The following is a 27,104-nucleotide window of genomic DNA, read 5'->3' as shown; positions in this document are numbered from 1 at the left end:
ATGGACCCATCCCCTTCCCAAACTTGACTTGATCAACTGATCAGACAAATGCGGGAGAATATCCCCTCAGGGCTGCGTCATCATTTATTCATTCCCAATTTCTCTCCATTCATTTCTATCATGCACAGCCACTCTTCCTTGCTCAACAGACATCCCTCGCGCATCCAATGCTCTCTTCACACTGTTCATCCATCCTATTCATGGTCTTCCCCTCAGCCTTACACCTTTTGCATCAGACCTAGTTATCTTTTTCAACAATTGCTCATTATCCATTCTCTCCATATGCCCAAACCATCGCAACACTCTATGCTCAACTCTGCCATCTCCTGAACAACTTGAGCTCTCCTTCACACTCCATCATTTCTCACTCGATCCATAAACGTCACTCCACACATACTCCTCAGACACCTCATCCCCATTACATTCAAACTTTTCCTCTCTGCTACACCCATAATCCATGCTTCAGTCCCATATAATGCAGGCATTACCACAACACCCTCGTACAGCCTTCTGTTTACATCCATTCTAAACGAACAACATCTAAACACTTTTTTCATTCATCCCAGCATCTTTCCTACTTCATTCATTCTAAACTTCACTTCTGCATCTATTCTTCCATCCACAGCAACATATGACCCTAGATACTTAAAACACTCTACCTCCTCAAGCAACTCACCGTTCAAAACTATATTCATCCTCCTGCCATCTACCAACCTTGTACACTTCATCACTTTTCTCATATTTTCATAAATTCTCAATTTCCTTCAGCCACATACCCTTCCAAACTCCTCTACCAACTGTCTCAATCTCTCCTCTGAATCAGCCACCAGTGCAGTATCATCTGCAAACAGCAGCTGCTTCAGATTCCACTCTCTACCATCAACATTCACCAGATTCAGACCTCCACCTAAAACTCTTGCATTCAGCTCCCTTACAACACCATCCATGTAAATATAAAACAACCAAGGCGACATCACACATCCTTGCCGCAGCCCAACTCTCACGGGAAACCAATCACTCACAGTATCTCTCACTCTTACACATACTGTACTATTTACATAAAGAATTTTCACTTCTTTTAGTAACCTACCATCAAGTCCATACAATCTTAAAACAATCCACAAAGCCTCCCTATCAATTCTATCATACGCTTTCTCTAAACCCATGAACGCCCAAAACAGATCCTTACCTTTCGCTAAATACTTTTCACACACTTGTCTCACAGCAAGCACCTGATCCACGCATCCCCTCCCTCTCCTAAAGCCACACTGCTCATCACCAGTCATTCCCAGTGACTCTCTTAATCAACACACTACCATACACCTTACCTACAACACTCAACTAATTCCCCTAATGCGAGTACATTCATACTTATCACCCTTGCCCCTATACAACGCGACCACACAAGCACTTGCCCAGTTAATTGGCACCATGCCTTTCACAACGGACACATTCAACAATCTTACTAACCAGTCAAAAATAGTCGGTCCACCACCCCTCAGGCATTCCACAGCACACCCATGCATACCTGCAGCTTTCCCTGTTTTCATCTTTACTGCCTCCTGCATTTCCTCCTTCATGATCAAAGAATCTTTCAACTCTCCCAACACATTTATTCCTTGCACCCTTCCATCCGCTACAATCGCAGCCTCCCTTTCCTCCTCTACATTTAATAATCTTTCAAAATACTCTGCCCATCTCTTCCATACTGCATTCATCTCATTTAGCATCCTTCCATCATCTGCTTTTACTCGCTCTTCCTTCCCAGACTCTCCCTTTCGCACCCTTTTCACCTCCTTCCAAAACATTTTCTTATTGTGTTGAAAATTCTCAGTCAACCATCTACCTCACCTCTCACCTGCTGCCACTTTGGCATCGCACACAGCCCTTCTCGCCCTATTCCTCTTTTCCTTATACCTCTCACATGACTCCTCATCCTTCCTCTGCAGCCACACTTCATATGCACGTCTCTTATCAGCCACAGCCATACTTACTTCCTCGCACCATCATTCACTTCCTTTTCTTACACCTCCACCCACTCGTCTCACACCACACATTTTTTCCGCATGCCCCACCACAGCACTCTTAAACAGCTGCCATTCGTCCTTCACACTGCCATTTTCCTGATCTTTGACTGCGTTCCACTGATCTTTCAATTTTTCCTGGTACTCTGTCATTTTCTCTTTTATCCAACTCATGCACTTTCAGTATCTCCCTGCCACATTTAACTCTCCTAGCCCTAATCCAAATCTTACCTACTCTTAACTTTCCCTCCACCGGGTAGTGGTCAGACATACCTCCACCTTCCCCTCTCTGAACTCTCACATTCAACAATCTTCCTATTACAATCCTGGACACAACCACATAGTCTATCAATGATCTGTCAACAACCTTTTCACCCTCCTGTCTTACCCATGTATATTTTAAATATCTTTCTTCTCAAACAGGGTATTTCCCATCGCCATCTCTCGCTCAACGCACATCCCTATCATTTGTTTCCCATTTCCATTTCTTCCAGGCACACCATGCATACCAACTACACCTTCAACTGCTACATTTCCCACTCTAGCTTTCAGATCTCCCATCATTACCACATTCACATTCGCTCCAAAACTCTGCAGACACTCATCAACATCATTCCAGAAAGACTCCCTCTCTTCTTCATTCCTTTTGCTACCAAGCCCATATGCACTCACAAACACCCACAACGCACATTCAAATTTCACTTTCACCCACATCATTCTCGATGACACCTTCTTTCATTCAGTCACACACTGCTGTACTTCTGGATTCACTAACAAGGCCACACCTTCTCCTGCCCTTCCTCTCTCAACACCTGACAGTCTTCCATTCACACTTCAAAACATTGACTCCCCTTTCCCATTCATATTCGTTTCGCTCATAACTAACACATCCAACTTTCTTCTCACAAACATTCTCTCAATTACCTCCCTTTTAACCTCAATCATACTACACCAACACATATTCATAGACCCAATTTTCAGGGTACGGGGATAACTCAATCCCCCATCCCTTTCTCTGGCCTGTCCCTTTTTTGGAACTAAAAAACGGAGAAGGTGGTTCCTTGCTCACTCACACAGCCCCTTTAAGTCGCCTTTTACGACACGCAGGAATACGGTGGCAGTATTCTCCTAATAGAACCTGGCCGCAGAGTTGTAGTACCACCCTATAGTGTGGCCAGATTGTGTCCCCTCCTCCACAGGGGGGGAATATGAACATCAAAGGTAGGCAGGAAAATTTAGTGATGATGATGACGATGATGATGATTTACTATGTGTCAATTCTTATGTACTTTAATTACGATCATTTGCTGAATAGCAAAGTGTAAATGTATGAGTAAGTACTGAAGAATTCAGGTATTTCCCCCTTTACTACGGCATTCTTGTGTTAGGACGGACCTACAGCCAAGTGTTGCTCCACCCTACTATCACAAAATGATTATGGTATTCTTAATCATGAAAAACAATGCTCTTCCTATCTCAGTGTTACTGACCTTGCCTTCCCTCCACCAAACCAGTGATGGAGGTGGGATGCCTCCCGCCACAGTGCAGGTGAGAGCAAGGGCAGCATCCTCCTGTAGTGGCCCCAGCACCTCGCCTGTTATCTTCCTTCCCCCCACACGCACCACAGGATCCCCAGGCGGCTCAACCACTAAGAGCACCAGATGTGTGCGACGAGACGAGGCTGTAGGAGATAGGGCTATAATGTACAGTACTCGTCAACAGACAGGACTTTTCTACACTGGGCAAAATCTTGTGGACCTGTCCTGAATAATAAATTCAAATGCACCCACGACACTGGAAGGGTTAATCACGTTGATATGTTAAGTTCTTACTGTTGCATATTCCCAGTCGTATAGCATACCTCCACATAAAAAAGATGGAGAGGAAATCAAATCTCATGTCTACACGTACACCATAACATTGGCAACAGACAAATGTGGCATTCTGCCCTCTCACTCTCTGATCTTACCAGTCTTACTAACATGAACAATTGGACTCATCGTCATCGTTGTCATCATTTTCTCCACCAGCAGAGTTATCTATACTATTCACAGTATTGCTAATAATAGCATCATCATAATCTTCGTTTTCCTTTTTTTCTCACCTGCAGGCTAGGTGAGGTAGGTCACAAAAAACAAAAAATAGAAAGAATATCATAGCGGGAATGGGAGAACTATTCAACATCATACCCAATTAAACAGGTAGCACAATAACTCATTCACCATTCAAACCCCCGGAAGCCTAATTCACCAGCTCGGTGCATTTGTCCGCCTATTTACCTACAGCATCTGCCAGAGATAATCCAACAACTGTCAAATTTAAAAGGATTTCAAAACTCTGCCTTTATACTACACCATACAAAATTAATCCAGCCAACTCATCCGTTGCCTGCTCCCTGTCCTTACTGGCTTCCATCTCTCTCTTTCTTAGGCATTCATTTACCATATCCATTCACCCGCGTGTCCTACCACGCCTTCTCCCATCCTCAAACTTATTGCAATATATTTTCATACACCACCCTGTTCACACCCAGTGGCTCCACATAGTCATACCATGAAAGCACACTCTCTTCCAATATCATTCCTTATCTTATCTACTCTCCTCACTCCACACACATTCCGTAACATTCCCATTTCCACTCTTGTTACTCCTGACTTTTCATAATGTATGAAAGTAAATTATGCCTAACAAAATTACTAGAGTCGTTTAGCTGCTTAATAATGGGCTGAGGTGGTGGGGGCACTGGGGGGGAGGACACAAGGTGTGAACATGGATGCTTCTACCTCAGATTCTGGCAAGATACTGATAGGCACAGGGAACCACGGTTGCCAAATGTGACAGACTTCATGGCCAACTTCCTCTCAGTTTCAGCCAAGTCACTTTTATTTTCAGGAACACGTAAGAGGCACACGACTGATAATATGCTGAAACTTTTATATAAATGGAGATTGTATGTTGGAAGTTAAACGTTGCCAATTTCCAGCCGGCTTATCAGTCATGATATTTCCCTAACGTTTGTATGCATAATGCATTTTGGTGAAAGCAAACAAAGTACCTGTACCATTATATCCAATGATTTTTGCCAGAAGAGCACAGTGCCAGTTGTATTGTGTAACAGCCATAAGTGCTGCTCTCTCCACTGCTGTTGTTTCAGCTTAATATGTATTTTTTCATCCTTAAGAAATACCGTGCACAGAGGTTTCTCATACCCTTACGATTAGTTGGGTTCTTGGTCTGTAACCTGAGTATATCTGTTGTAAAACCACTTCGGTGTCAGTCTAATTATCTTTGTTATTTTGCACTGGGCATAGGAAAAAATCGATTTGTTAGGACACTTCCAGACGTTGCTACACAATAGGAAAATATTCATTTTAATGTGATGTTTCAGGTTATGTATGTCGCACTATTAGTGAATTAGTATCCATGATTTGGATGATGCTTTGACTTCCATGCATTTCGTGCACAACTTTGCTTGTCTATTTAATATTTTCTCCTGCATCCAATATCAGATCTAAGGAAAGACCAGCATCACCTCCTGCCTTACCCTTCACTTTTCAGAAGACTTTCTTCGTTTCTTTTAGTAACTTTAAGCTGTATATCAAGTATGTAACAACCGTGATATGATTAATTAAACATACTGCATACCAAACTCTTGTTATAGTTCCACGGCCCGATACTCACCTATGCGGAAGTCCACCCGGCAGGTGTAGTTTGCTTGGTCTGTGGTGAGGACAGGCTTGATGTGCAGTGCCGGGACCTTCCCAGGATGGAAGGTGGCGCGTCCCTCCAGCAGTGGGCTCTTTATGGTGTGCCTATCCTCTGGTGCCTGCAGTCTCCCGGGCCGGTTGTCGTAGCTGCATGAAAATTTGAAAAAGCAACTTAGAGCTTACGATTAACACATCCAATCTGACACGGGGAAAATTCCAGATGTTTCTTAGGTAGGCCAGACTAGAGAATAAAATTTGCTGCCCCCTGTTCCTGTTCATCCTGTGGGTCTGCATTTCATCTTGACCGTCTTGGATCGTTTTATAAGTTAATATCTAGACAGATTTTTTTTTTTTTTTTTTTTTTTGTACTGTCTGTATTTTCCATTTAAATTATTATATGTTTGAAGTTCACTCACATATTTAGACTTATAGTGAAAATGCGCACTAGTGACTAATTTCGTCCCTCCCCCTCCTCTCCCCAATATTGATTTGTACTCGTATTGCCAGAGGACATACACCACTGACTTCCTAAATATCAGCTCTGTCACATGTTCAAAAAACAACTTAATAAAAACAAGACTAGGTTTGCATTCTGACGTATGGATAAAAACATTATTAAATTTTATTCTCCATCACGTGGGTGTAGACTGCCCAAGGTGACAACAATTTATGTATTTGATTATAAAGTCGCTGGTGCACTTTTGAATGACTGGGAATTTTCGTATTTTGAAAGATTGTTAAATGTAGAGGAGGAAAGGGAGGCTTGCATGGAAGGGTGCAAGGAATAAATGTGTTGGGAGAGTTGAATGATTCTATGATCACGAAGGAGAAAGTGCAGGAGGCAGTAAAGGAGATCAAAAAAGGGAAAGCTACAGGTATGGATGGGTGTGCTGTGGAATGCCTGAGAGGTGGTGGAGTGACTATTGTTGACTGGTTAGTAAGATTGTTGAATATTTTGTGCTTTGTGAAAGGTATGGTGCCAGTTAACTGGGCAAGTGCTTGTGTGGTTCCGTTGTATAAAGGCAAGGGTGATAAGTATGAATGTACTAGCTTTAGGGGTATAAGTCTGTTAAGTGTTGTAGGTAAGGTGTATGGTAGAGTGTTATTTATGAGAGTTAGAGAGGGTACAGGGGAGTGATTGGTGATGAGCAGTGTGGCTTTAGGAGAGGGAGGGGATGTGTGGACCAAATGTTTGCTGTGGGACAGGCGTGTGAAAAGTACATAGTGAAAGGCAAGGATGTGTTTTGGGCGTTCATGGATTTAGAGAAAGCGTATGATAGAACTGATAGGGAGGCTTTGTGGACTGTTTTAAGATTGTATGGACTTGATGGTAGGTTACTAAAAGGGGTGAAAAGTTTATATGTAAGTAGTAGAGCGTGTGTAAGAGTGGGAAATACCGTGAGTGATTGGTTTTCCGTGTGAGTGGGGCTGCGGCAGGGATGTGTGATGTCCCCTTGGTTGTTTAATATTTATTTAGATGGTGTCGTAAGGGAGGTGAATGCAAGAGTTTTAGGTGGAGGTCTGAGTCTGGTGAATGTTGATGGTGGAGAGTGGAATCTGAAGCAGCTGCTGTTTGCAGATGATACTGCACTGGTGGCAGATTCAGAGGAGAGATTGAGAAGTTGGTAGAGGAGTTTGGAAGGGTGTGTGAAAGGAGGAAATTGAAAGTAAATGAGAATAAGAGTAAAGTGATGAAGTGTACGAGGTCAGTAGATAGTAGGAGGATGAATGTAGTTTTGAATGGTGAGTTACTTGAGGAGGTAGAGTGTTTTAAGTATTTACGGTCACATGTTGCTGTGGATGGAAGCACAGATGCAGAAGTGAAGTTTAGAATGAATGAAGTAGGAAAGATGCTGGGAGGAATGAAACAAGTGTTTAGATGTCATTCGCTTAGAATGGATGTAAAGAGAAGGCTGTTTGAGGGTGTTGTGGTACCGACTGCGTTATATGGGGCTGAAACATGGAATATGGGTGTAGTAGAGAGGAAAAGTTTCAATGTAAGGGAGATGAGGTGTCTGTGGAGTATGTGTGAAGTGATGGGTATGGATCGAGTGAGAAATGATGAAGTGCGAAGGAGAACTGGAGTTGTTCGGGAGATGGCTGATCGAGTTGAGCAGAGGGTGTTGCGATGGTTTGGGCATATGGAAAGAATGGATAATGAGCGATTGGTGAAAAAAATAACTAGATCTGATGTAAGGGGTGTAAGGCTGAGAGGAAGACCACGAATAGGATGGATGGATAGTGTGAAAAGAGCATTGGATGCGAGAGGGATGTCTGTTGAGCAAGGAAGAGTGGCTGTGCGTGACAGAAATAAATGGAGAGAAATTGTGAATGAATCAATGATGACGCAGCCCTAAGGGGATATTCTCCCGCATTTGGTCTGATCAGCTGATCAGGTCAAGTGCGGGTAAGGGGATGGGTCTATTATGATGTGGCACGGGTAAACCAGCTCTGCTGTCGGGTCCTGCTGCGGATGTCACTGATTGCACTGCACAGTTGACCCTCGTGTGGTGTGGTGCGGTGAGGATCTGTCCCTCCTCCCCTTGGGGCTAAGATGCGAATGAATGTGTTTGAGTGGATGAGTAAATTGGGAGTGTGTCGTCCTGTCTCGGCTACCTCCCTTTCCTTGGGGGAAGCAGCCTAGGCATATATATATATATATATATATATATATATATATATATATATATATATATATATATATATATATATATATATATATATATATATATATATATATATATATATATATATATATATATATATATATATATATATATATATATATATATATATATATATATCATGATAATGCCACAAGTTCTGGTGTATCCCCTGTGAGCGTAGGTGGGTGCAAAGAGCTACCACTTGTTTCCGTTTGTGCCAATTATACTCCACTATAACACCTTGGAATGTGACAAAAACTGCTAAGAATATATTTATCTCAAGAACAATTTATGAATGTGACAGAGTACGTACTTTACATCGTTTAAAAACAGATCGTGAAAGTATCTGATGCTGAGGGTGTATAAAATTCATGACGGCATTATCAAACCTCATGCAGCTAATAAGCAAAAATCTAACACTGTTCCTTTTTCTAACGATTTAATTTATTAATAGGTCGTATGGAATAGTGTTCCAGGGTGGATAAGATAAAAATAAGATGTTATGGTGACTATGAGTGGCGAAGTAGCCATTGCTTGGAGAGGGGTGAGAAGGAGGACCTACGACCTTATGATGGCTTTTGTTGATGAGTGGGCTTAACTCTCCACAAAGATTACGTCTTTTATTAGTTTCTTCCTATTACTTGGCAATTATATTCTGCTTACATGCGCTTTTTAGCACTGAATATAATGATAATTTTGTCTAAATCCTGAACCTCTGAGTCACCTCACACGTAAAAAATATCATCTAATAGTAGAAAGAACAATATTATCAAGAGTTGTCATACTAGCTGTGAGAGCAATCGTACAGCTGTTCCTCAGTCCGTTTGTTATATATCCACCGTGATAAGAGGAAGCAGCGGAAATCTTCGAATAAATACATTTTGAGTAATGGGTTGTCAAGAGTAAAAGAAATACTCCATGGCTACTTGTCAGTATTTCCAGAGAGATAAGAGGATGGAGCAGACAATAAAGAGGTTCAGAGACGGAAAAGATGCTAGTGACGATTACTGAAAGGTAGTATCTTAAATATTTAGTGAAGGCAGAGTGGTGGTTCCTGACAGTGAAAGGAATATTCGTAGATGGATTCATAGTTTGTTATTATTTGTAAGTGACGAGGTCGGAAAGGTTTCAAAGCTATTCAAGACAGTATTGGAATCCGTGTAATGCATTGGTGAATGGGAGCATCTGGATATGATGCAAGAGCATAACTGCTTACGTTTAATTAAAGAAAAAACGAAGCAAGCTAAAAGTATTGACGAGGTGAATGTAAAATGGCCAAGGAAATTAAGTGGATGGTGTTATTAGGCCTCTGAACTGATGTCTAAATACAGTGACGGAAGCAATATGGAATGACCTATTACTATCGTCTATAAACAACGTGGGTTGAGGCCGAAATGGTATGGCTATCAAAAGTTATGGATGAGAGAAGTAGAAATGGGTAGTGTATGTGATGCAAGGGGTGAATGGAAGTTGTAAAGGATAAAACGTATAGAAGTCTGTGAACGATGCTGAGTGAGGTAGTATATGGATCAAATAGTAGAAAAGCCTATGCTCTTGCTAAGAGCATGGGTATGAACAAAGGTATGAAATGGGTGTAGAGATAAGAGGGTCTGTGAGTTTATGATGGCATGGAAGGCCATGAAGAAGGTAGGTGAACATGGTAAGCAAGTATGTGAATAACCAAGGTGTCTTTAGAAACTGTGGAAAAGAATTAACAGACGCAAAATATAGTAAGTACGCAGATGCACACGACACGGATACTTTCTGTTTTTTTCTTTTCTTTTTCCTTTTTTAATGTTTTCCAGTCAGCAGAATCGCTTTTACTCTACGGAAATATGCAGCACATTTAATCTGTTGAACATTAAGTTCCCTCGGTGCAAGAAAAAATACTAAAGGTCTGACTGACAAATAAATGGATCTTACGATCTGTTTCATTATCCATTCTGTTGGTGGCTCCACTAACATTATCAGAGCAGATGACAAAGCAGGATGTCTCTCCAACTTCACTCACCTTGATTTCCTCAATGCGAACATCCAAACAGGAAGCAAGTCTACCCGTTTCAAATAACTCCTTGTAGTATCGGTCCACTTGCAACTGCAGTTAAGTTTTGCGACATCCCTCTTGGCCTTCTCTGTTCTCATTCGTCTCTCAGATACCACCCTTTAAGTGCAGTCATCCTTAGAGACTTGCCACGTGCCCATATACAATAAAGAGTTTGACGTTATCATACAGTTTAGGCTATTTTGGAAGTAACACGTCTTCACTCAATTTCATAGAGTAAACAGCAGCAGCAGTCGAGCAGGGCAGTACTCCCAAGCTGGATGGAAAGCTGGTGTAGGGGAGAGCTGGAGCTCTGGTTTCAAAAACCTTTGGGACTACCTTTTGAGCGTCACCTTTGCTGAACTTTTTCAGTATCTCCGTAATATGGGTAGAAGATAGACCAGCTTACTCTGCTATACATTTTCCTCAAACTATATGCACCAAGCTATATGCACATTACACACCACACCTCTTGTTCAAAATTTGCAATATGGAGTCTCAACACCCAGCCTTGGAGTCCGGGGAGGGGGGAGGTCATAAATGGCACTGTCATCTGTCCCTCTCCCCGTGACAACCGAATGAGGTGCACGGACCGTTGTCTGATTTTCTCCATATTCGTTTATGCAAATTTTGTAGTTATTCCTCTAATTTTCTATATGTTTAACACCACCTGTCTTCTAAATGTCACCTGTAAATTCAGCTGAGGCTCATCTCAGTGAGATTCAGGTGTCTGAGGCATGTGAGAGCAAACCCTCCTCTGCATCCTTCTGCTTTCCCCATACTCAACTTAAAGCCAAGGATGGTTGTTGTGTGTATGGTACACAACTATATATCCCGCTCTTGTGTCCTTGAACTAGAATCTTCTAAATTCTCTGCACTCTGACTATGAATATCCTATAATTCTCAGACTAATGTCTGTGCCGTGTTATCTTCTAGTTGTAGCAACTATGAAAAATTCCTTGACTCTTTACTTCGAAGATGGAACACTTTGGATCAGTTTCTCCATTCTCTGAAATCTCTATTCTAGGTGAATTCAATGTTCATCACCACCATAGACTCTTCTCTCTAATCACTGATGATATTGGTGAACAAGACTGCATCTTCTCTATCCTTAATGACTTAATGCAGTTTGTACAGTGCCGTACCCATATCTCTGCCTGCCTTGGAGAGAGTTCCAACCTATATGACTTTTTTCATACAGACACTCCCGCTTACTCTGTTAAACTTCTCTCCATTGTGCTCCTCCGATCACAACCTTATCACTTTAATCTGTCCTGTCACTCTTATAAGGTTTTTGAGCCCTCCTATGAAGCGGTGGCTGTGGCATTTCGGAGCTGCAGATTTGGGGACCCTCAGGCAGTACTTCTTTGACTTTCCCTGGAATGCTTATCGTTTACATTGCCAAGAGTCACCTGACTGTGCATTCCGCCTTACAGAGGTTATTCGCTCTGGCACTGAAGCTTAAATTCCTTTCTGTTATCCTTCTGCTATTGAAAAAAAAAAAAAAAAAGGTTTAATAATGCTTGTTCTAATGCTCTACGTAATACGGAAAAAGCTTACAAAAGGTACCGGCACCAACCCATCCCTAAATCTCATTTCTTTTATGTTTCTTGAGGAATAGTACAAAGTTCATTCTTTGCACTACTAGGAATAATTTCATTCGCACCACATACTCTTAACTCTCACACTCTTATTGTTTCATCTCTGTTTCCTTGCCAAAAACTTTTTAAACAACTTTACTTCATCCTCATTCCTTTCCCTTTTCTGTTCTGATGGCTCTGTATCTGTTTCTTCTACTTAAAAGACAAAACTCATTGCTCAGACCGTGCTTTCTTCTAATTCCACTTTATAAAATTACGGTGCTGCTCCTCCATGTCTTCTCACCTCTGATTTCTTCATGACTGACATGAAAATTTCTTTATTTGATATACGAGTACTGTCTGCCTTCACTGGCCTCAATACTCACCTGGCATTACTAGCCCGATTCAGTCCTTTCTGTTGTTCCCAAATACTGTGTTCTGTGCTTACACCATACCTATGTACAGGAAACTATTCCGCCTTTGTCTTTCGACTTGTACTATCGTGCACAAAAGTTCCTTTCATGAACCAGGGGACATGGTAATTTGCCTCTAGAGCTCAGGCTAACTGCACAAATATACCCTCAAACCCCCCCTTCTTACCCCCACCGATGCACTGATTTGTTAGGTGGATGGATCGCATATATGAAGCTTCACTCACTCTCACGCCTTGCTGCACGTAATATTATTTTTATTTATCCAACTATTAGGTGTATTATTACGCACATAAATCCCAATGCAGTTTCATGAGAAGCAATTGTATCGGAGTTTTAGCAGATTTCAATGGAATGGCCCTAATATATAGAGTTTGGTGTCCAAATATTAATCCAATGTCTTCTGAATGATATACCTAAAGCAGAGTAATGGGGACAATTTACATGATTACGACCCAAATTATTCCCTCTCCTGCTCTGTCATCTGGGGAGCTACATATCCACGCACCCACCGTGCTCATTCACCCTGGTGACCCACTCTGCCCACATTTGCCAATGACCTGCCTTGCCCACTGACCCTTACCACTCATCCTTCCCACCCACGAATGCCTGCTCACCCCGACAACGCCAACCATCACATCTACCCACACATCCCTCACACCTGTCCATGAATATTCACTCACCCTGCCCACCCACTCCACCCTGACTCATCCACCAAACTTATCCCATCCAAACCTAACTTACCGACCCCTACTCGACCACCCATACATCCAGCCGCTTTGCCACCCAGTGCACCAAACGCATCCACTCACTAACCCATGTACCTGTGCAACCTCTCTCCATAGCGACACAACACACCACATTCAACAACCTCCCATCCCCACCTTTTCCAACCATCCTGCCCACCCACCCTGGCGATGCACCAAACTACCACACCCACCAGCTTAACCTCATTAACCCCACCCATCCAACCAACTGACTCGAACACACACACACACACACACACACACACACACACACACACACACACACACACACACACACACATAGACACTCATACACACAGAGGTACAGGTGCATGCACAGACATACGCACACACAGAAATGCACGCGCACAAATATATCCGCACACAGACAAAGGCGGAGGGGTGGGAAAGGAGGGATGGAGGAGGAGAGGACTGTGCAACGGTGAAAGAAGAGGGTGAGATGTGGAAGTGTCCAGCATTGTTCTGATAACGCCTTTCACAGTATGATGACTTGTATCTTCCAGATACACCCTTTAATTCACCTATGTTATGGTTCTATTTCCATTAGGATTCCATAATATGTTATTCAGTAGGCAAAAGATTATATGAACGAATATTTCGGTAAAATATTAAATATCATAACTATGCAAGTTTCATTATTATATGCTGATTATACTGTTAACTGCTAATACAGTCAACCATCAAATAGTAATTCGCAAGACCTGGGGCCCATCTTCCTTGAGCAAAACAACCGCTGAGGATTATTAGTGAGTGAAGTCGTTGTGAACTAGTGTGTGTGTGTGTGTGTGTGTGTGTGTGTGTGTGTGTGTGTGTGTGTGTGTGTGTGTGTGTGTGATTTGGAGCCAGTTGGTCGGGTGGGTGGGTCGAATGGGGTTGAACTGGTGGGTGTGGTAGGTCGAAGCATCAAGGTGGGTGGGTAAGGCGGTGGTTTTTTATTTTTATTTATTTTTTTTTTTTGAAAGAAAGAAGGAACCAAAGGCCAAGAGCCAGCAAACTGTTCCTTCCAATAAAAAACAAAAACAATACAAAGGACAGCCAAATTCAAGATCCATTCAATTCGAGAGGCCTGGACACACTGCATTTGAAAGACTGGAGATCATAGCTAGCAGGAAATATAGACAGAGGGAGACAGTTCCAGAGTTGACTTGTTGCATAAATGAAGGACTGGGAGTAACTGTTAACTCTTGCATTAGAGAATTGGACAGAAAATGGATGAGAGTTTGTTGCCTGACTGGTGCTCAGCACCCGTCATTGATGTGGAGGGATGCAAGAAGACAGTTCAAGAGGAGCAGTGACCACCGAAGTAACCATAGAAAAGAGATAAAGATGCAACAGTGCGGCGAAGAAACAGAGGTTGAAGGGAGCCAGTAAGAGGAAGAGAGTTAATGAGACGAAAAACCTTTGAATCCACCCTATTGAGAAGAGCTGTATGTGGGGAGCCTCCCCGCAGCATGAGAGCTGTAATCTAAACACGGGCGAATAAAACCCATGTATAAAGTCAACAACTGTGCAGGGGTAAAGAAGGTACAGAGTCGGCTTTGCACACCTAATCTCTTGAAAGCAGTTTTTTTACAAAAGATGCAATATGATCTTTCCAAGATAAGTCCCAAGTGAATCAAACCCCAAGCATGTTCAAGGATGATGCAGGATTGAGCCGGATATTGTTAAACATTAGTGGGTACTCCTGTGAAGACTGTGTTGGGTTGATAGATGTAAAAACTGAGTTTTTGAGCAATTGAAAACAAGATTTTTTTTATTTCCCAGTCAGAGATACGATCCAAGTCAGACATTAGGTGTGCCATAGCCTCATCCCTTGTTTGTTGAAGTAACTGCTGAGATGGACATTGCAGGAACCGAATGGAAAAGTGAAGGATGGAATCATCAGCATACAAGCGGATAGGGATAGATGTACAGCGGTGGACATATCAAACAGAAACACCCCTTCCATCAGCGAGGTGGGTACTGCTCTCTGCATCTGGTAACACTGATAGGTGTGGAACTTCACCAGGTTTCGTTCGGTCGCTAGTACGAATCGAACGCGCTGATCATTGCCGCTGTGAGCAGTTATTGGTGATATATGAACAATGTCCCGCCTAACAACATACTGAAAATAACGTTTTGTGAAAATGGTAATAAAATCATTTCACACCATACCTATTCGTATTTTCTTCACATGAAGCACACAGGTTTTATATGTGTGACTTTCGGCAAACATCACAAACCATAAAACATTTACCGGCGGCCAGCATATAAGACATCATATCATTATCTGCATTCCTGCAACTATCATGATAATCACAAAATTACAGTGACCCTCCTTCTCCGTGACCATGAAGTTGAAACTGGTATGCCTCTAAAAGGAATATCAAATGAGGTAGCGCCACAGGAGGAAGCAGGGTGGGACGCCTGGAAGACTGAAGGAGTGAGGTGGGTGAGGAGGGGGCAGAAGAGGTCAAGCTGGTGGGAGGGAGGGGGGAAAGTTCTACAGCTCTACAGGAGACTAGTGATGGGGTAGGGGAGAGTGGGCTGTGGCAGGAAGCTAGGATGAGATGGAGCAATGATACACTGATGACATGGTGACAAATCAGCAATAGTTTAACGTTGATTATGGAATTTGATAGTCAAGCCGCTTAATATTATGTAGACTTTGACGCATTACGTAGTCTACTAGCATGATTCTTTATATCGTCTATCGGACAACCTACTCCCGACAAAGTGGCACAGTACACAAACCCTGCATGTCTTGTCAAAACTTCATAACTTTTTGTCGTGTGTTTTGTAGATCAGTTATTCGACTCGTGGACGAACGGTTGTTATACGTGAGTAGTTGTGTAAGTAGGTAATCTTCGTTCCCTTTTGTCATGTAATGACAGGCAAGGTAAAGATTAGTATGGGACTATTTTTATTTGTCTTCAAAATATTAACAACGTCTCTCACACACGAGTGAAGTATAAAGTAGAGTCCCGCTAGCTACCTCCCTGTCTCGCTATCTCTCTCTCTGCCACACTCTCGCCCTGTTCCTAGCCTCCTCCTCTCTCGTTCTCTCTGTACAACCTTTCACTACGATCGCCAGCCCTCTTCTGAGCTCTGATTCCTACATTCTCGTTTAGCAGGGGTCGTGTCATGTGTGCTATACTGTCGTGAAATGTTCTAGAAGCCTGTGTGTGTGTATGTGTGTATATGGTCACGAGGTGCTATTTGTGGACTATTGTGCTTATATGAGACGTTCTGGAGAGGTGCTAACGTCATTTACTTTTGGCCCCTAGGTTTAACATTGACCTAACATCTAGAGTTATGTATGTTGCCAGCTATTATGTATTAAGATATTTTAGAGTCGTGACATCGCTCAGTCACGCAGATGGCGGTCCTCCAACAGCAATCATCATTGACATATACTAATCTATTAATACATAATATTCTTCTTCTTCACTCTTATTACATAATATTGATTATAATATTGTATAGTCGTAATATTCATGTTAATATTGCAATGATCCAGTGATACGACATTTTAAACAAGTTACATACATAACTGAACAAATGCAATAGAGTTAAATTGGTTATTGTATGACATATTGTAAGATGTGTATGTATAACAGACATACGCATATAATTGTGCAATGGAAATATTGCTAAGTCATGACATTACATATGGAGTTATCCCTTTAGTAATGTCTAATATTTCACCTAACTTATGTGATGATTCTGATAATACAGAATGGTAGTAACATTGTATGAATTGTTACATAATTGTTTTGTAACTGTTACATAACTGTAGCAAGTGTAACATAATTCTAGTAACACTGTAGCAATGATGTAGTAACATTGTAGTAATACATAACTGTAACATTGTATGAATTGTTACATAATATTGTAGTAACATTGTAGTAATACATAACAATAACATTGTATGAATTGTTACATAATATTGTAGTAACATTGTGGTAATGCATAATTGTAACATTGTATGAATTGTTACATAATATTGTAGAAACATTGTGGTAATGCATATATCTAACATTGTGAATTGTTACATAATTGTATTGTAATTGTTACATATCGTTTGTAGTTACATGATTGTAACAACTATATAATGCAATCGTTTGTCGTTACATAATTGAAGTAATTGCAGTAATATTGTACTAACTGCAGTCCAGACATCGATCTGGTCATGCTGCAGTCGATGATATGATGATGTGCAATGCCACTGACTCGTGGAAAACAACAATTTGCTTTTTGTTTCGCTTATAAAAGGAATTTATGTGGTATGTTGGCATTTGTAGTAACACTTACATCTATTTTCATTTGTTTGTTATGCGATCTTACTGTTCTTTTTTTTTTTTTAATTGATATTCTATAGTTTGTTTTTCTTCGTTTGTCTACGCTTTTTCGGTGTTGTCCGAGGTTACATAATTGCTGGCCAATTCCCTTGGGACCCTTTTTTTAAGGTTTAGTTTATAATGCACAGATATTAGTGAAAATGAAATTATATAGCCCCATATTTTGTTATTTTATGTAAAAAATATATATACACTATATACTGTACAGTATTAACTATATACACTGACTTGTTGTTCACTTGTACCTATCGTGGGCAATATATGTGTCAGCATTGTGTGGAAATCTTCCACACAATCGTGAAGACAACTTTGTCTTCACGATTGTGTGGAAGATGATCATTCTTGCTAATGTCATTGATGTTGGCCATTTTTTTTCCTTGTAACTTAATTTGCCTGTTTCCACTAGGTAACTTTAATTAATATATAAGTGTTTAATACAGTTCTTTTAATCGCTCACTGAGTACCTGTGATAGTATATTTTCTTTATTACTTTGTAAATGTAATAATGTATAGCTGTATGTATGAAACACGTATTTTATGTAGGTATAAATGGTAACACTCGTTGGTGGTAAATAAATGCTGTAGTAAATGAATGAATATATACAGTATAGACTATTTATTGTTGGTGCAAGTATTTAGTGATTGAATTATGCCAATAACCAAAGTAGGTATATGTATTTACAGTAAGTTGTAACTATACAGCACATTTTATATGTTTGTGCAGAATTTTTTGCCATCACTGTGTATTGTATAAATGAAGTAACTGTGTAACTCACTAGTTTTTACCGTAATGGGAATGGTGTGAGTGGTGGTGTCAACACGAGTTGATCGACATAGCGTCGTCTCAGCCAACACTCATAGTGACGTCGACTTCCCACACTGGTAGCTGTGGTGAGTAAATGAGTAGCGATGAGTAACCTGAGTGAAGATGAGTGAGTAAGATGAGTTGTGAATATGGGCTTGGTATTTGCCGCATCGTCTTGATCTCTGTGAACCTGCGTCAGCGGTGGAGGTAAGTGGGCGGATGGAGAGAAGGGCGGTGGTCTAGTTGTTGTTGCTGTGTTCTTGCTTTTCTTTTGCTTGTTTTGTTTTTCTTTCTCAATTTATTCTCGGTCCTTTTTTCTTGTGATTTACTCGTTGTGGGACAAAGAATGTCGCTACTTGTAGGTGCATGTAGAAGATTATACAGACGACTCGTGGAGTTGTTACTAGTAGTTGACCATAAATGGTTGTAGTTCGTTGGTTCATCATAGAAATTGGAAGATTGTATCAATATTTTGTTACACTGCTGGCAAGGCGTCGTGTGATCTCTTCACCTCTACATCAGCGTGATGATCGGGGAGACAGAGGGGGGGTTGGAGAGAATACTGTTAGGAGCTGGTTGTGACTTGTTGGTTGTAAGAGGTATTATTTGTTTTCTATCTTGATAATGGAGACTCAACTGTACACTCATAGACTCGTAGGCTCGTAGACTTGTAGGCTCGTAGGCTTGTATTTTGTAGGAATTCACTGTAGAACTGAAGCTAATCTTGGTTATAGTTTCATCTGCTTTTGTAGAAATGAAAGTTTGTAGGCACAGAGTCGATCGTTACTGCCACCATTTATTGTTGGAACTTTGTAACTTCTTGTCATGTGTTTTGTAGATCAGTTATTAGACTCGTGGACGAGAGGTTGTTATACGTGAGTAGTTTTGTAAGTAGGTAATCTTCGTTCCCTTTTGTCATTTAATTACAGGCGAGGTAAAGATTAGTATGGGACTATTTTTATTTGTCATCAAAATACTAAGTCTCTCATACACGAGTGAAATATAGTCCCGCTAGCTACCTCCCTGTCTCACTCTCTCTCTCACTGCCACACTCTTGCCCTGTTGCTAGCCTCCTCCTCTCTCGCTCTCTCAGTACAACCTTTCGCTACGATTGCCAGCCCCCTCCTGATCTCTTGATTCCTTCATTCTCGTTTAACAGGGGTCGTGTCATGTGTGCTATACTGTCGTGAAATGTTCTAGAAGCCTGTGTATGTGTGTATGTGTGTGTATGGTCACGAAGCGCTGTTTGTGGGCTATTGTGCTGGTATGAGACATTCTGGAGAGGTGCTAATGTCATTTCCTTTTGGCCCCTACGTTTGACATTGACCTAATCTCTACACTATATATGTATGTTGCTAGCTATTATGTATTAAGATATTTTAGAGTCATGACACATGATTAGTGTATGGTGATGACTGTGTCATCACATGGTGAAATATGAAACATCCCTAGAATGTTTGATGTCATACCTTGTGGGAAATATTTTCCCACAGAGCAGTTGCACTCTCTACTTTTTATAACAGTCGTCCCTGGTTAGAAGCAGAGGAAAACTTGAGATCGTTGTCACTTGTTCGAGCGGTTTTTGTAATCCAGAAATTACATTCTCTTTAACCCCTACACCGCGGGCATGTTTACCAATGTTTTGCGTGTGCCACGGGGTTATTCGGGCTCCGATAGACTCTCAAAAAATATTTGCCAAAAATCAGTTATTAGTCCTAGAATATTTAAATTATATATGCTTATGGCACATACCTTCAGCTTTCTCCTGGAATGTTTGTTGAGCCTTCGTCGTTCCCGTAGGACTTGTGGAGACCTCTGAAGTTGAGTAACGAAGTCTCCACTTTACACTTCCCGACAACCCGTAATATGATTAACACAGCCAGATATTAACACTATAAACACTACTCTATGATTTTCAAGTAGTTTGGGATCCATACTCCAAAAAAAAACCAACTGTGAAAGCAATGAAAATTACGAGCGCATCTGACCGTCGCACTTGCGCTAGTTTGCTCTTGGTACTCTGTCATTTATTATTCATAAAACCCCTCACACTTTATATTTCTATTACTATATAACACTTATATATATCTACAGTCTTTATCCATAAGTTTCCTTCAGTAGTATTAGTTTATTGTCACTGTAGGGATTCAATTTCTTTCAGTAAAATACGTAGCATTCACTTTCTCGTCCTGTATACTAGCATTGAGAGTGAATGTCACTTTCAATTTCACTCTCATAACTCATAGTATTCAGACATGCTAGAGTGAAACTTTCACTTTCATTACTCCTAGGGTATATACTCGTATTCTTATAATACTACTCATTTACATTTCTATTTACGTTCTCTATTTCATTTACATTATTCACATTTCTATTTTATTTACACTGTGTTATGCACTGTCACTTGAAGTAACTTATAAAACTATTTTCCACTGTTCACGTATATTTACATTCATTACTTTCACTTGCTGTTTACACATTATTTACACATTATTTACAATTCCACTTGCACTGTTTTACTCAATAGAAAGATCGTAGTCACTCTTTTATCAATTGTCAGCCCTTTACCTCTTTCCACACGAGGTTTAGTAGGGGGTAAAGGTCACAGGGCCCTTTGCATGGGGGTGAAAAGTCCCTGAAGTTAGCAAGAGCAAACAGACGTACCCCCACACTGGAAGATGAGAGTGATCTGATAAGGATGGGTTGGGGTGGTGGCCTACCTAGGGAAATCAGTACTGCCAACGTTTAGCCTCTTGACACAGCTAATTTATAGCAGTGAAATGATTGGCAGGAAATCTAGACGATACATTATAAATTAGGTAGTTCCAGGTGAATGTAAATATCACTTAGGCTTCTCCCTTCCCTCTTTATATGTATATTTCTTACGAAAATAGATTATACGGCATATTTCAAGGGGAAATAAACAGCGAAAATTAGCGAACGAATGCACGTGAGGTGTTGTCAGGTGATAATTAGCCAATTCCACGTGTATGGTACTCTCACTTACCTTATTTCTTTCTTGTATATATTATTTGGTATAAGAATAGGGCATAGGGCTTATTTCAATGGATGAAATCAGTGAAAAATTCCAGGGAAGATTTACTTAGCGTAGCATGGCCAGGCAGGCGAGAGGATAGGGTAATGGAGAGGGGGTAGGGAGGGGAGTCAAGAATGGGGAGAAATGGCTAAATTGTCAACAATGGATGGGAGTACAGATGAGATTAGGAGTGCTGACTAGTGTTGGACATTGGCAGTACTGATAGATGATACAAGCCCCCACTTGGAAGCCCGGGTGAATTCAAAATAACACAGAATCACAAAAGCGACGCCCCGCAGTATGATCCCTTGCTCCCAAGCATCACGAAAGTGATGCCCTGTGGTTAAAGGGTTAATAATTCTTATTATTGATAAATGAAATCCTACTGCATCTAACCATCATGAACTACTATATTGTAAATACTGTACATGTAATTATATGGAAAGTACCATGGACCTAAACTGCGTCTGTGCGTTAGATGACATGGCAAGGATGAAAAGGTCCTTATGTAAAGCAGATGTGGATTTAAGATATTCACATAGTTAAAGGGAATATTTGGTTTAACTTTAGTTTAAAACTAAGATTAATTTGTTTGATTAGGCCAGGATATATCATGATGTAATCTAAGTGTATTAGTACTGTAAATTATTAATAGTTGGCACCTTCGAATCCGATGAGGGAGAAAGGAAGCAGCAGTCGATTGTCACTCTGCTCCTAGACCTCCTCAAGTTAGGACTGTGCTCCTAGACCTCATCGAGTTAGCTTGTACATACACACTCAAGGATGCTTGACAGTCCAAGCAACTATAGAAAAGCAACTATAGAAAAGCAGCCTCATCGTCATCTACTGTCTGAACTCTCTAGCTAAGTAACCTGTAAGAACTGGCCAATTCAAGGGGGGCTTCACTAGGAGATAGAAGAGAAATAGTTACTGTAGGTGAGTTAAGTTACGGTTCACCTAACACTATAAGACTTGTTTGAGTTTACTTAAGGACAATTCTAGGGACGAGTAAGGACCTAAGAGTTGTTTACTAGAAAATACTAGGAATTTCTTTCACTGTGGTGCCCTGAGAGAGAAGCCCCGATTTGTTTACCACAACTTCCAAATATTTTTCACATTTTTGGTGCCCCGATCGAGTGAGGAAAACCGATGTGTGCCGAAGTGCTGAATGTGTTTAAAGTTGCTTTTGTTGGGCATAATTTACTACCACGTTCGTTTTTTTTTTTTTTACGTGTCCAACTCTGGGCAAAGGCTCAGGGCCTATATCTCGGGGACAGTGACCCATCCCAAGGCCCAGTAGCCCTCCTACACCTCCACATGTCACCACTTTGGCGCTAACACCCACCGTCCATATTGAATACATGCTAGGATTGTCTCATACAGGACTGGTGTACTGGTATTAACGGGGGTATTTTTACTACATGTCGGCGGGTCATCTGGTAGATCAGGAAAGTTTGCTTCTAGGAAATTCATACCCTTAAACTGTTCCCTGCCCCAGCCGGGATTCGATCCTGGGTCCATTAGGACCGCAGGCCACCCGGTTGCAGTGGATGATGTGGAAATTCGTACATACTGAGTTCAGGGTATATGGATGTTTTGGAAATTGAGTATGGGGATGAAATATAACCCTAGAGGTTTAAAAACCCTGAGAGATAGGTTGAAATTATGGATCTAATCCCTACACTCCTCAAAGTTCAAATGATTAGTTGGCTGAGCTGTAATGAGTATTTGGAAATTGAGTGGGGGGATAAATACAATCCTAGAGGTTTAATAACTCAGAGGGACAGGGATGATATAGAGGACCTAATCCCTACCCTCTTCAAAATTTAAAATAATCAGATAGGTAGTAAGCTGGGGTAAAATTGTGGTTGAAACTCATAATTAAATTATTAAATTAGAAACCAGTCAACATATGTGTTTCTTTACTGCAAAGATCTTCTAGTAGTAAGGCGGGATGGGTAACTAGAGCAATAAATGATTGCAACAGTCGTTGGACGAAATACGTTTGTCCAGGGAGAAATTAAATAGTCTCCTAAATATCCTGAAGGACCGACGGAACTAGTATGAAGAAAGTTATATAACTTTAGAAGCGGCTATAGTAAAGGCTGATGATAAGGAACTCTTAGTCAGAAACTACGAAGTTTGAAGTAAATTAGAATACTTAACTGTAGTAAAGACACTAGAGTCAAAATTAGCTGAGACTGCCGCGGAAACATAAGTTGTGGAACAGCAGAGTAGAGCTGTGTTGCCACAAATAACGCTTCCGGAGTTTGATGGGGAGCAAAACTGGAAATCCTTCTGGAACCAGTTCAGATATTTAGTACACGATAGAACAGATCTCCCTAAAGTCAGCAAACTCACATATCTGTTAGGACATGTCAAAGAACACCATATCAGCTGATAAAAGATTTACCAGTAGAAGAAAATGATTATGAGGTGGCCTTGACTAGCCTTGAACAAAACTACGAAGACAGGGATCAAGTTATTACTTAGTTACTGAAGGCTCCAATTGAATTACTCATACGTAGACACGATTTTGATTCTTTGCAAAATTTTAGAATGGCAATAAGTTGTAACTTAAAGGCCTTAGATACTTACGAAGATATTAAGGCAGAAGATTGGGTGCTTCAAGAATTGTGTCCTTAAAGCTTCTATCAAAAACCAAGGATGTTTTGTATGGTAGGTACCAAAAAGGATAATTTCTCCTGTGAAGAAATAGTGGAAGGCTTGATGCAACTCTGTACACATTTGCAAGGAACAGTAAAATTTAATGAGATCAAACAGAAGACTGAAATAAAGAAAAAATCCACTAACCAACTGGTTGGGAAACTTAAGTCAGAGAAGACTAAGTATGTGGCTAAAGAAGAGATAGGTACTTTCCTTGGCTCCTTAAAGGCTGAAGATAAAGTATTAAAGGCAAGGAGGCGGTGGCTCAATCGGTAGAGAGGTGGTCTGCAGTCCTATTGGACCCAGGTTCAAATCCCTGCTGGGGCAAGGAACAGTTTAAGGAATTGAATTTCATAAAAGTAGACTTTACCGATCTACCAGAAGACCCGCCATGTCGTAAAAATACCCACGTTAATACCAATACATCAGTCCTGTATGAGACAGCCCTAGCATGTATTCATTATGGACGGTGGGTGTTAACGCCGAAGTGGTGACATGTAGAGCATGGTATGTAGGAGGACTACTGGGCCTTGAGTGCAGGCTGTGAAGCCAATGCCCAGAGTCGGACACAAAAAAAAAAAAAAAAAAAAAAAAAAAAAAAAAAAAACTGAGGATATTAAGGAAGTAAAACCTTCCATGGTAAAAGACAGGAAAGTTTGTGCATTTTGTGGTGAACAGCATTCCAGTGCATCTTGTCAACAGTATCCTGATTATGCTTCTAGAGTAGGAAAGCTTCAGGAACTGGGATGTTGTATAATCTGTATGAACTTCGAACATACTTCCGCGGACAGTAAGACTAAATTAAAATCTTCGTTTTAAATGCAAAAAAGATCATCATAGTGCTTTATGCTCTAGGATGAAAATTGAGGTTCCTAAACCTGCAAGCGTCAATATGACAATTGCAAAAGGGAATGCTCCATTAGTAATGCCAGCTGCAGTTCCCCTAGCTGATGTGAAGGTATTATTTGAAAATAGAAACCTATTAGTATGTACCCTGTTTGATACGGGTGTTCACAAAACCTTCATTGCTGCAGACATTGCGAAGAAATTTTAAATTACCTATTATTGGCAAGGTAAATCTTGCCTTTACAGGATTCTTAACAACTAAGAAGGCTCAGTCTTTTGCTTTAGTTAGACCTGTAATACAATTAGGCAGATATAAATACCATATAACAGCAGCTGTGCTTGATAATATGGAGACAAGTATATATATATATATATATATATATATATATATATATATATATATATATATATATATATATATATATATATATATATATATATAAAAGGATTGAAGGAAACCTCTGATCATCTACAAAGCTCAGGGATGAAGTTGGCTAAACGGAATGTGGAACCAGATACTGTGGGTCCCATAAAAATGATAATTGGTTCTGTTTATTGCGGAAGATTCCTACATAGGACCTTCAAAAAGAATAAGGTTCAAGAGTCCAGCAGGTAACCTTGTTATGGGTCAGTTGCCTTTTCCAAAACAAGTTAAAGGAGAGGCCAAACTAGTAGATTCAGTCTTTGCTACCCCCACACAGTCATTGATGGTAGCTACAATGGGTGCAAAATTAGAACCTACTCAGATAAATGACTTGCTGGATGAAAATATTGAACCTGTACACAAATTGTGGGACATAGACAGTGTAGGAATACACTATGAGGAACCAACCCCTGAAGATAAAATAATCTTGGATTTGTATAATCAGTCTGTGGAATTTAAGGATGGACAGTATTGGGTAGGATTACCATGGAAACTAAACCATTCGGAGTTATCAACGAATTACCAAACAGCCAAGGCTCAGTTAAATTCTCTTCTAAGGAAGTTGAGAAATAGACCAGAACATCTGACCATATATGATAATATTATAGAGGATCAATTGAAAAATCAATTTATAGAAGAGGTAGAATTCCCTGTTAACCACAAAGAAGGACATTACTTACCATACCATGCTGTAAGCAAGGATTCAGTAACTACTCCCATAAGGATAGTATTCAACTGTGATAGTAAAGTGTACAAGGGATCAGCTAGCTTGAAAGTTTGCGTATACTCTTGACCTACACAAACCCGAGAAGTTAGGGAATGTGTAACTAAGATTTAGAGAGAAACCTTACGCTTACACAGCAGACATAAGTAAGGCTTTTCTCAGAATAGAACTGAGAGAGGAGGATAGGAAATTTACAAATTTCCTCTGGCCTCATGATCCTCAAAATGAGGATAGTCCATTGAAAACTTACTGTTTCCGATCGGTGCTCTTTGGCTCTTGTGCTAGACCTTTCCTACTTTGCAACACTTTAAAGTATCATTTTGAAAAAGCCAAATGCCCAGAAATAGGGCAGGCTTTTTATATTGATAATTTGCAAGGTGCTGCTGATACAGAGTCGGAAGCTTTGAAGGCTTATGAAGTAGCCAATTCCGAACGTGGGAAGGCAAATTTACCGTTACAGAGCTGGAATACAAATTCACCGCTTTCGAGGAATGAAATACAAGAGGACTCTCCAGATTCTGATATTCCCCAAATTCAAAATGTGTTGGGTCTTAACCGGGATACAACAGCTGATGTAATAAATTTGAAACCAATTGAGTTCTCTGATGTCACTCTCACCAAGAGGTTCTTTGTTAAGTCAGGTCTCCATGTTATTTGACCCATTAGGATTGGTCAGTCCTATAGCTATTAGGGGCAAATATTTAGTACAGGAGGCTTGGCGAGAAAAGTTAGACTGGGACACTGAACTGTGTGAGACATAAGTAGAACAATGAGAACAGATTAGAAAGAAGTCTGAGACCACATCAAACATATGCATTCCCAGGAAAATTAACAGTAATGAGAAGTCGCATTTACACATATTTTGTGATGCTTCTCAAAGGGCCTATGGAGCAGTAGCTTATTGTGCAACAGGAGAGGATAGTAATATTATTATGTCCAAAGCCAGAGTTGCACCAATTAAAGGAAGAACCCTACCTCAAATGGAATTGGCTTCCATAGAAGTAGGAACTAATTGGCCAGGTATATAACCACTACTCTTGATACC

The 27,104-nt window shown here is 40.6% G+C and overlaps 1 protein-coding gene across 1 annotated transcript in view; it reads right to left on the bottom strand.

Moving 5' to 3' along the window:
• LOC145405872 (adhesion molecule nephrin-like) overlaps window positions 1-27,104 on the bottom strand; it is a 378,905-nt gene that overhangs the window by 299,445 nt on the left and 52,356 nt on the right. Inside the window, exons 5-6 of the mRNA XM_080277129.1 lie at window positions 5,706-5,878; window positions 3,515-3,705 (exon numbers count right to left, since the gene is read on the bottom strand). Coding sequence (XP_080133255.1) covers window positions 3,515-3,705; window positions 5,706-5,878 — 364 coding nt within the window. The remainder of the gene's footprint in view (window positions 1-3,514; window positions 3,706-5,705; window positions 5,879-27,104) is intronic.

The sequence above is a fragment of the Coenobita brevimanus genome, chromosome 68, assembly GCF_032717465.1.
Source record: "Coenobita brevimanus isolate Jiangsu-jjx chromosome 68, ASM3271746v2, whole genome shotgun sequence".
Taxonomy (NCBI): Eukaryota; Metazoa; Arthropoda; class Malacostraca; order Decapoda; family Coenobitidae; genus Coenobita; species Coenobita brevimanus.
Note: the sequence above shows the minus strand (reverse complement) of the source record. Positions and strands in the feature narration are given on the sequence as shown.